Raw genomic sequence first — 11,924 nt, 5'->3', positions numbered from 1 at the left:
GATTTAGCCTTCAGCAGCAGGAAATCTACAAGAGAACTTGTATGACATAACCATAAATCCCTTTTAACCCTATTTCTAAGCTTGGGTCAACAAAGCCTGGATTGACTGAATGGCTTGGAAGGTTATGGCATAGGGTTAAAAAGTGTTTCTTTTTATGTCATTAGATTTCTTGCAGAAGCAGTTTCCACACCCATCCACTCTTTTGACAAAAACCTATAATGGAGTATCTCTTTTTTTTGTCCTGTCGCCCTCCCTTCACTCCCAACTGGTCCCAGCAGATGGCTGTCGCTCCCTGGGCAGAGGAAGCAACATCCAGAGGTTTCTTCCTGCTAAAAGGGAGTTTTTCCTTCCTACTGTCGCCAAGTGCTTGTTAGAAGATACTTTGCAGCAGCATCAAAACAGGTTCTTGTGTTTAAACCAAACCATTCACTGTGCAGAGGACAAACTGCAAAATCCTCAGTTTTGAATCTAATTCTTTACTTTTTGGCATATTTACTACTGTTAACTATTTAACTTACTATTCATTCAGCTATTCATTTGATATAACCACCAGAAAATAATTAAATGTTTATAAAACTTTCATGATGGCTACTGTACATTTGTGTTCTTATCATTGTCTTATTAAATATGATTCTGAGAGTGTGTGTGTGTTTTTTCAGGGAATGAGCGCTGGTAGGAGGAGGGACATTGTCCAATTCACAGAGGACCTGAAAAGACTGTGACTTCTGACAAACCAACTGATCTGCCTTGTGTGAAGAAAAGGTCTTTGCGAGCCTTCAGGGTTCACACCACGAGACGCCTTCACACTGCATGTGTATGCATGAAGCAAATGTGTCACTTCTCACACGTGTATTTGTAAGCACTGCGGAGCATAAAACTGCTCCTTCACATGCAGATTTTTTACAAAAAATTATATCATAGAAAGTACACTATTCCATTTTTATGACTTGCTAGCTTTGAGGCAAAGCTGTTGCTGCTTAGTTAATGGAATTCAGAGCAGGCTTCAGAGAGACGCTAGCTGGTTAAGACTGCCGTGTGCGTTGCTGGGGCCGTGGGATTACATGTCACTGTGCTGAGTGGACTTTTGCGTGAACTGTGTTATTTCCCCAAAGCCTTCTTGTCACCCCAACTTTACCCAAAAGTGCATTCTGCCATCCCTGATTCATGCAGAGGAATGGAACAAAAACCCCCAAAGAAAACTAAACAAAAAACATCATTCATCAACGAGATTACAAAGGTACAATATTCTGGCAGCGTACCCGAGTGATGCATAGACACAAGGAGGGCTCAAACAAAACAAGCATTTTTCAGGGTTTACATATCAAACTGAGGCCAAGGGCATTTCTGTAATCAAAAATAGAAATCAATGATCATTATTATTATTATTATTATTATTATATATATATTAGAAAAACATATCAGAAATTTCCCTCCCTGTTTTAACAGATGCTGATCCTCACATCCGAGCATCTCTGTGGTGAGAGAACAGAATCACACATCTGCTTCATCTGACAGGCAAAAGAAATGAAACAAAACCTCTGTCCCCTTATAACTTCTCTATGTATAAATAATCCATGCACAATCCATCTGCCTGTAAACCCTTTGAGATATTCAATGTTTATAGTGCTACTAGTATGCAAACCCTGAATGTCCACATAGTAAATTCATCAATGAAAAATATTTATATGTACAGTGTAGCTCAATAAAATGTCTCTTTGAATCTTATTTGCATGCAGTCAACTGCATAATATACAGGCAATAAGTACGTTTAGTAGTTGTTTCTTTGGCAGGCCAGAATCCAGCTGGACATGCATAGAGAGGTATGTACAATCAAAAAGAAACCAGAGTCCGGGTGACTGGAGAGTAAAGACTCTCACATCACCTGGAGACAAAAAAAATCAGTGTGCAAACAAGAAGCCAGTTTTTTTTTTTTCAATTTGGAATTGAGACCAGCGGTGTACGAGAGTCCAAGAGGATGCCCAAAAATGAGAGTAACCTTGAATTGATAGAGCTAATGTTAATATAATCTCTGTTAGTCCAGTGCGCACTCTGCACCGCTGGTTCAGCTCTCTTCAGAGCCCGTCGTCTTTCTCTGAGTCTGGAGAAACGGGCCTGGAGACGGTGAAAATGTCTTGCCGTTGTATTTTGGTTTTGGGCGTGGCAGAGGCAGGTGGCGCCCCCGTGGACGGCTGTCTCTTATCCGACAGCAGTTTGATAATTTCAGCTACCTGACTCTCCAGGGCGCCCAGACGGCCTCCCAGAGTCTGGATGTCCCCCCGGAGCTCCATCCGGGTCTCGTGCAATGCAGCCTGCAGGGCCTGTTCCGGTATGGGGCAGAAAGAGTGAGGGGACCCCACTCCTCCGGGAAGAGGGCTGTGGAGAAGTGGGGTAACTGCCGCTGGGGTCCGCGGCTCCCCTGCCCGGTCGATGCGCAGCTCGCTCTTAGTGATTCCACTGTCACAGGAGTCCGTCTTGCGAAGTGGGTTGTTGCTGGAGACCCCACCTTCCTCTCCATCCCTGCTCCCCCCTGTTTCCCGACCTTTACCGTCCTGAGAGAGCATCTCCACGGAAACAGCTTTGACATTGTTGTTAAGACCCTCCTTCCTCGTCTCCGCCGGAGCCATGTTGTTTTTGAGGCGCATCCAGCCACTCGCCTTGGCGGCCGGCTTTCCAAGCGCAGGGCTGGTGCTAACTTTGAGCCTGACAGTTTGCTCGCTGCCCCCTCCAGCAGAACTGGGCTGCAGCTCCATGATGTCACAGTTGTTCTGCTTTGCAGGTGCCTCGCTGGGATGGCCGTAAGCCAGAGAGCTCTGCATGGGTGTGACCTGAGACACAGTCAGAACACTGCTGCTGGGTGGAGCCCCGTTCTGCATGGAGGTGAGGGGCCGCTGCAGGGTGAGCGGCAGGGAGTGCTGCAGACTGGAGTGGCCGAGCTGCAGGGTGTGAGGATGCAGGTGCTGGTGGTGCTCCACCTGCAGCTGGTTCTTCTCCAGGTCTAGTTGCGAGGCAGCTGCGGCTCCTTGGTTGCGGAGCTCCTTCTGCTGCTTGAACTTCTGGAAAAGCTTCCGGACAGGATGGTCCTGTGGGATGGTGAGCTGTACCTCGTTCTTCGCTCGCTGTCTCTCCTCCTCCTCCTTCTTCACCTCACTGATCTTGCGGAAAATTATCTGCGGGGGAGGAGGGATACACATAAATAAGCAAAATGCATTTCATATGAATGCTATGAATAGTAATTCTGTCTCCGGTGCGCCCCGATGAGCATTGCACATAATTCATCAGAGATAAAAGCATTTTTCTACAACAAGAAGTAAACAAAGATTTATTATTGTTATGGAAATCTGACGATCTGTTTTAACATTTTTCACTTTAGAACACATGACACATTCTTTCTGCAGTGCACTCAGGTACTGCAAAATGTAGCTGACTTCTGGACAGTCATGTTAAATTATCCATCAGTGCTCCTACACCTCGCCTGTATTATTCAGCCTGGCGCCAGGCTCTCTTCTGGCTCCTCTTACACCCTAATTACATTGGAAATGACAGAAATCCCTGCCAGGCAGTCAGCCAGCCATCCAACTGGTAATTTAAGTGTTATTTTTGGTTAAAATAACGGTGCCCAATGGATGGGGAGCCGAGTCGATGTTTGACTTAAAGATGGAAGCGAGGGGAAATCGCTTACTTCGCTGCCCAGCCATAATCGACCCAACTGACCACATCTAGCACATCTCCTAAACTCCTTCCATTCATCCACCCATACTTCCTGCTCGTCCAACCTGCTGCCGAGAGCTGCTGAGCCAACCCAAGCTAGAAGCTGCTCTGAGCTAGAAGAGAATCTGTGGTGGGAGTGGGGAATGCCTTACGTGTCACTTCATATCTCCATGTCTACCTGGAGGCATAAGCTGAAAGATTAGCACTTTTAATTAAATGAATTTTTGGCAAGAAGAGTACGATTTGATAAAAAGTAAATGAGAAGCTATCACTGGTGGGCTTTGTTCTCTTACTCATTACCTTCTGACAAAAACAATGAGTCCACTGTTGCTGAATACAAATCAGGAGAATCTCTGTCACAGCTGAGCTGATGATACATGATGTGATCGGATCAAACATGATGAACCGTCATTGCTTCATATCAACTAAAGCAGTAAATGTTCCTTCCTATTATCATGATATGCATTGCAGATGTTATACAAAGTGCATCTAAACAGTGTGATTAAAGTGCTTCATCTGGTAAAGTGAAAGGGATACTGAGTGTCAGCTGAAATTAGATTAAATGTCAGCAGAAGTGAAAGTGCTGAAAGGAATTAGTGTCAGATAACTGTCAAGTAAAACAGAGGTTTCTTTCATCACAGTCCAAACTAACTCCCCCAGAAGAAATATCTGGAACAAATTAGAGCTGGGCGATAGAACGATAACGATATGTATCGCGATATAACTTTTACTCGATAGAGAAATTAAACTATCGCGATAGACTTCGCCGCTCTTGTCCTCTTAAAAAAAAAAACAAAACAGGTCAGCCAATCCAAATTAAGTAGCGCAGAGCCGAACCAATCACAGCCGCAGCGTCACGTCGCGTGACTTATTACGTACAGCACAAGTGCCAAGCCGCACGTGTGTTTGTTTGGGAAGCAGCCAGCGCATAATGGAGGAAATGAGTGTGCCGACTAGAAAAATCAACCGAGCGTGACCGAAGAGAAAACAGATGATGGTTCCAATGCCGGAGAGATTGTCGAACGGAAGAGCCATAGAAGTTCCGTAGTGTGAAGGTATTTCGGCTATTTCAAGTCTGACAAAAAACAGAGTAGCGTGCACTGTAAATTGTGCCGAAAGCAAGTCTGGAAATACAATAAACTGGTGCATGCGTCACACTGTGCGCCACGTTATTGTTTCGGTGAAATGAATTTCTACAATACTGTTAATTCTACTCTCTGCAGTGTTTAAATGCTTACATATACACACAGTTACTGTCCGTCCACACATACGACTCGGTTCTGCTTCTATGCCGCAGCTTTGTTTACTTTTTCCCACCGAGGCTTCTAGACTTCTGATTGGCCAACATTTCTGCACGGTTAGGAATCTAGCGCCACCTGCTGCTTTGGCATGTTCATAGCAGCGTTTTCCTTCATTTCTGCCTTTATGTGTGGACGGGATTATTTTTTAAAACGAAAACGGAAAATCTCCGTTTTCAAAAATACCCGTGTACGTGTGGACGTAGCCTCAGTCTCTGACTGGAAGCGCTAATTCGTCATTCGGCTTTTGTCAGACTAAAGTAACTGTTAAAACTGTTTGAAAAGCTCAGCTATACAACAAGGAGAGTTTTAGTTCTCAGTTTATTTGATATTGACAAAAGTTAGTCAATTTTGTCTGTTCTTCTGTAAAACAAACTAAGATTTATTTTTAGAATTAATATTTTGTTTCTAAGTGGAATTGACAATTTAGTCTGTTTCATTTGTTCTATTTTGAAACTTAAACGCTTTAGCGGCTGCCTTTTGTGTAGTTTGCAATATTTGCCTTTATTTATCTGAAAAAGTCTCATGTTCCTTAAGTACATCTACCCTGTTGAACTTATTATGGGAAATAAATATTTAAATAAAAACAAGCTGCTGATTATTTCACATTTTACTTGTGAGCAACGGCACATTTAAATCTTACAAATTCTTACAAGTTATTTGGCTTATATCGTGATAGATATCGTTATCGCCTGAAATGAAAAAAACATATCGTGATATGAAAAAATCTCATATCGCCCAGCTCTAGAACAAATATATTTTTGCCTTTTGTTTGTGTAGATGAAATGTTTCACTGACGCTTCTGCCTGTTCAGTCAATTTACCGATTGAAAATGCTGGCCACAGGGACAATCTCAGCCAATCCTCTTAGAAAACTTCACATAGAGCTTAGTATTTGAGTTGCTTTAGTGCACCCACAGTGGCTACTACCTGCAAGCCCCTTTACAACCCATCTTGGCCCCAACTCCTCCTTTTAATGAAGTTTTTAACTAAAGCAGTGTCTTGCTGCTGGTCCTAGAAGAATGCCACCAAATTAAAAAGAATTAAATGAATGATAAATAGACTGGCTCCTATTATGCTTTTCAACTCGAGCAAGTCATGGTTTAATCTTGCCCAAGGACACTTTGGTATGTAGACTGAAGCAGCCAGGAAACAAACCACCAACCCTCCAATTAGTAAATGACCCACTCCACCCTTAGTGGTTATTTACAAGCTTAAATAACCACTGACTGCTGATTGCTCACTGATTGTCCTGACTGAAATCACATTTTTGATTGGTTAACTGTTAAATTACAGTCTTCTGGTTTAGAAGCTTTTTTTTTTTTGCGCATCCAAATAAGCTGTCAGTGCCCAGCATTAAGCTAAATCTGATTAGGTCTAGAGCAGTTTTTAAATTTTTTTAAATGCCATTTTACTGGTAATAGGGGCTGAAACTGGTAAGTGATTCAACAGGAAAATCCCTAACACCGCAGGTTATTTAAGCTGCAATCCAACGCCTTGTTAATCGTGTCTGCTCTGTTCAGTGTTGGGGTTTTGCTGCTGCTCTGGGTGGGGAAGTCACATAACAGACAGTGGTGATGAAAATAACAATCCTTTTGACTGCAGTGGCCCAAGCTGAACCACAGCTTCTTTAGTTACAGCGACAGCATCTGTTCCATTATGTCAGGGACTTTTTCACAATAATAATAATCTTATAGTGTTTTTTTCCCCTTCAAGTTCTCTGTGTTTCTGTTTCTGTTTCATTTGGGCATTAATATTTAATCTTTGCACACTCTTGTTGCTGACTATCGACCCTGAGGCAGGGATGCTCACTTCACCAAGAATTTCCTGTCTAATTATACAAGTCGTTCCTAAACTCACGGCGTCTTTTCAACCAATCAATCAGCCAACTCTTGATTTGAACTATATCGTTGTAGGGTCTTTACCTTACAATGTAAAACGCCTTGAGGCAGTTGTTGTGGATTTCTGCTTGACTAGTTATACCCGAGACTCAAAACTGACTCAAACTTATCAGCTGGTTATTGCCAACATATGGCTCACACAAACTAACTCTGCTGTCACTTTAGGGATGAACTACTGAACTTTGAGTACTGACAGGACTCAACATTACTGGTTTCTTGGAAGAAGACATGACAAAGATAATATTGATAATAGTTTGTGGTTAAATACAAAGTGTCGGGTAACCAGTGTTGGGTGTAACGCATTACATGTAATGCATTACTTTAATTGCATTACATTTTTCAGTAACAGTGAAGTAACGGATTAGTATTAAATTCAGTCATTTAAATCTTCTTTTATTCATTTTTAATTATGTTGTTACTTGTGTTACAAAGGTTATCCAGTTATCTGGCCGAGGAATAAAAAATAAAAACAAAACATCAAACAAACAGCCTTTTCCCCCTGCGTAAATGGGCTACAGTCATTTGATTTCAGTTTGTGTGCAGGGCTACAGCTTTTGAGTAGAGATATGCACATTACTTGTATTTTTATAGCACAGAAGGACAAGAGCTTAATAGTAAAGTGGAAACTGCATCCAAGACAGAAACAAATGGATTTTACTGATAACAGAACATTTGCACAGACAGCATGCTAACGCAAAGCTAGCCAAGAACACAGAGGGATTTTAAAGCTAAGTGTATGCCGACCCCCAACCCAGCAGGCAGAATCCGAACTTAAAACAGGTATCAAAAGTAGTGATGAGTCATTTGTGTTTCTAGAGTATGAAACAGTGTGACGATCCTATCTCTTTGGGCTGATTTTCAACTGATTTTCAACTTTGCTTTAACTAAACTAAAACAAAGACTAGTTATGTTCTCATTAGAATTGGGATTCAGATTACAGTCCCACAGACTAACACAAGGTTTGCATTGTTAACTGATAATTACGAAACGGTGTGTTTCAGCTCATTTTAAGGACTAATGAGAAAGTAATATAATGAGTAGTGTAACAAATTACTTTCTCCAGTGAGTAGTTACGTAACATACTGCATTACGCTTAAGAAAAGTAATGATACATTGATTTTCTGGAGTAAAAATCCCAACACTGGTTTTAACATGTAGAAACATTAGATCCAAGTTCTTGTCTCTCCTTTTTGCATCTCACTTTTTTTTAAATCAGGAGGATTTAAATTTTTGTGTGAAGAGTTGGTTTTTAAATACCACATAAATGTCAAATACATTTTTTATATGGCTCAGAAGTAGAGACAAATCCTCTTACGGTAAACATGTTTCAACTAAATGAAAAAAATGAGATCTATTGTGAAACCGCCAGATTATCTATAACAACTGAACCTGAACCTCATGAGTACTATTATCTGTGTAGACTTTAGTTTTCAGATGTAAAACGCAGTTGTATTGCCAGATAAGAATACACAATGGAGAACAATGGGCTTTGTTTAGTGCCAACATTATTTTTGCAGTGAGTATGTTTAAACAATAGGTGCAATAACTAAGGCGTTGGCTAGCAGCCATGCTGCTACTTTTCTCAAATGAAAATAAAGTTGAAGATGCTAAACACATACCGTAATTTATGACGGTGTTACAGACCTGGTGTGAACTGTGGTTTTGCTTGTGGGGGTGTTTTGCTCACTATCCTGCTTTATGCTTAATTTATGGTACTGCAATTGTGCCAGTTTGCATATGCACTGGCCTACAGAGAGCCAGTGGAAAGAGGTTTTCAATCAATGCAAACATGTGTAGTATGCTGAATGCTGATGACCTTCAGCTCTTTGTATGTTCTAACTTTGCTCTTCATCACAGCACAAGCAAGCGTACCCCACAGACATATTGTATTGCATATTTTTGACACTGCCCCCATCTGACAGCAGACACGCTCTGCAGACAAACAAGCAGTCTGCAGCTGCCCACGCTGCCAATGCTCGACCACTTCTGAAGCCCTGTAGGTAGGTACCGCCCTGAGATTTCACTCAGTGATTAGGAAAGCGAGTACTTAAGGTCAGGGAGACGAATGCTCCGGGGCCAGAGTGACATTTTCTTGGCAGAGTTTGAGCTGTGTGTTTGTGGCATGGAGTAGGTGGAATGTGTTTTTGCTAACTTCTTGACTGATTTGTGTTTTGACCAATGTTCTTTTCCTAAAGTAATGATAACAGCTAGTCTGTCTCTTTTATTTTAAGTATTAATAACAAAAAGAAAAACCTGTTGAAAATGTCTGAGTTGAAAAAGAAACATTGGTATTTCCACAGTCACGGCAGAAGGTTTTCATCACAGCATAAAGATGTTTGCCAGTATCATGGATGCAGTCGATGACCTGATTACGTCTACTTTGAAAATCGGTCCAACATGAAAGAACTTGTAGTTTTGGCCATTAATCCATTTCAGAGTCTGTTGCATCTCCTCACTAACAATGTCTGTTAAATTCTCCGTGTTCTGGTGGTGTCTGTGAGGTTGATCTGACCTCTTTAAAGTGAAACTTTGTGATCCCTGGAAAAAAACGAAAAATGTATTCCATGTTTTGCTTTCCCAGAAATTTTAAACGTGAACCTGAGGGTTTTTCTTAAAAATGTATGACTCCATAACCTTAACAGATATTCAAGGTTTCAAGGTTTTTGTAGACTATTACCCCCACCCCAACATCTTTTCTGACCTAGAACAGCCCTAAAAATCCCTCTCAGTAATTTTTATTCAGATCCATCAGTATAAACACTTTGCCTGCTGGATTTTTAAAAGAAACAAAACTGGTTGGGTTTACACAGTTGTTGGGTGGCTCAGTGGACCTCAGGATGATCGCTCTGACTGCATACACTAGAGGGACCTGACTCATTTCTCACCTTTGACCCAAAGCTGACCCAATTATTCAGGCCTTCTGCCTGCTTGACAGCCAGCACTCACATACGAAGCCTCATTCGGAGTCTGAAGTGGCTGTCCTCCACGACTCACGTACAGAATATAACTAGGAGTTATGAGGAATGCTGCTGAACGGCTCCCTCTCAGCATCATTCCGAAGTAAGAAGTCATAAGGAAAGGGAAGACAGATAAATGGGTTTCTTGTGAACCACTGGGCTGAACAGCTGTCCAATTAATGCAGGGATTACTGTGAACCTGACGTTCCAGTATGATTACTACAAAGAATACAAAAAAGTGGAGTGTGAGCTCTGCTGTGCAGCACCACAAAATCTTGGCAGATTGGTTTTGGCTTTGGATTTACTGCATGAAAAGTTTGAGATGACATTAAGGCTAAAATGATGAATCCTATTATATCATTTATATGTAAGACCTTTGATTACATAAAACCTTTCAGCTCAGTGTTTGAATAGATTCTGAAATTAGTGCTTGTGTACTTCATTTGAATCAAAATGTTTGTTCATGTCTAGGAGTAAAAGGAATTGGATTTGATTTCCTCCCTTTGGCGAGTAGCGTTTTCACAAGCTTTTTAAAAGCTTTCCAAATTCACCAGCAGCGTATTTCAATTAATGATTCTTTCCTACTGGCTCTTCTTTTTTCATCTTTTCAATCTCTCGACCTGATGTGTCTCTTAGAGCTTCTCCTTTGTGCTTCATTTGTAAATATAAAATAAATGGGACACGTACTACGCGCAGCACTTGTGTTTGTTTAAAAACAAAAAAACAAAAAAATTATCTGGATATGGTCAAACAAAAAGCCAAAGTAGACAGTTTTTAAGCTGATAATCAGGCCGAGATGCCTTTTCCTTCTTCATAAAGACAAAAGTTGTGAAACTTTGAGTTGTTATTACCTTCATCACAAATCCTCCCTGCTATGGGAGGCTGCTAACAAAGCTTTGTTATGGCTAGTATAGTAATCTGTCATTAACCCATAAGTTGACTTTTTAGCAACCTGCACACAAGCTTCAAAACGCTGATTAATAATTTAATACACAACAACTCTGGTGCACCAGATTTATTTTATTCCTGATTTTCTCCTGTTTTGTTAGAACCTCGGCCAGGCTCTGCCTTCTGAAATGTATTTTTCAACAGATAATGCAATGAAGCTGCACAAAGCACAGACTTTGCAGGAACAAGGATTTGTATTTTGCATGACAATTTTTAATTCTTAATTTCTCCTGGATTTCAACATCTAATATTTGTGCAAGTAGTTAGGTACAGACACAGTGCAGCTGTAGGTGAACGGTAGAACGGCTGCTTCCTGTCTCTTTCATTCTCTGCTTTTGCTGAGAAACTATTGTGCTACTTTAAAAAGGTGTTTGTCCCAAAAACGTATTAGTGTGTGTGTCTGCGTGTGTGTTCACCTGATTGTCACAGAAGGTCACAAGTATGAGCTCTGCAAACATACTCTCAAGTCCATTTTCTCCTTATTGACTAATTGACTGATCAGCTAATGTTTCAGCACCAGTCAAAAGGTCAGTAGGACCTGAAATTGCACATTGAAATAGTCTGATGTTACCACCTTTCCACAGGATAATCACTTTGGCGGCAATTATCTGAGAGCTGATGTCCATTAAGTCCGTACGGTCCTTTCATAGTCCGCCCACAGTACACTGGAAGCACTGCTGGGTTCCCCTGAGAGCTTCATATGCAAATTTGAGGATTCATAGAATGAAAACATAGAAGGGCACTGAGACAGTCTGGCTGCTTCTCTGGCTCGCTGCCTTAAGTTGTTGCTGCTCATGTTTGTTGTGAATCTGATTTCTTAAAGGCCGACTTCCCTCAGTTTGGCGTTCCTGTCTTTTTTCTCTTTGCTCATTTACTGATCTATTCATCTGAGATTGAAGGTAGCCATCTAGTTATTGTCGCTTACTGTCAGGTAGTGGAAGTGGCTGCTTCCATAATTACATTGTGCCATTTCAGAAAGGCTAAAAAACTGTAAGACATATAGACACGTAGAAATATCACCCCAGTGATATATGAATGTTAAATGAACTTGTACAAAGTGCAGAGGCGAGGGGACCGTGACTGACTATTATGGCACAGGTCCAGTGTGTCCCT

General features: G+C 41.3%; 1 protein-coding gene across 1 annotated transcript in view; it reads right to left on the bottom strand.

Annotated features, from left to right (window-relative positions):
* Positions 1–2,072: 2,072 nt before the first annotated feature.
* kcnh5b (potassium voltage-gated channel, subfamily H (eag-related), member 5b) overlaps positions 2,073–11,924 on the bottom strand; it is a 189,663-nt gene continuing 179,811 nt past the window's right edge. The window contains exon 13 of the mRNA XM_085379214.1: positions 2,073–3,167. Within this exon, the coding sequence (XP_085235340.1) occupies positions 2,073–3,167 (1,095 nt within the window). The remainder of the gene's footprint in view (positions 3,168–11,924) is intronic.

The sequence above is a fragment of the Diplotaxodon limnothrissa genome, linkage group LG19, assembly GCF_057381915.1.
Source record: "Diplotaxodon limnothrissa isolate DT_005_m linkage group LG19, D_limnothrissa_male_GT1.1, whole genome shotgun sequence".
NCBI classification, from domain to species: domain Eukaryota; kingdom Metazoa; phylum Chordata; class Actinopteri; order Cichliformes; family Cichlidae; genus Diplotaxodon; species Diplotaxodon limnothrissa.
Note: the sequence above shows the minus strand (reverse complement) of the source record. Positions and strands in the feature narration are given on the sequence as shown.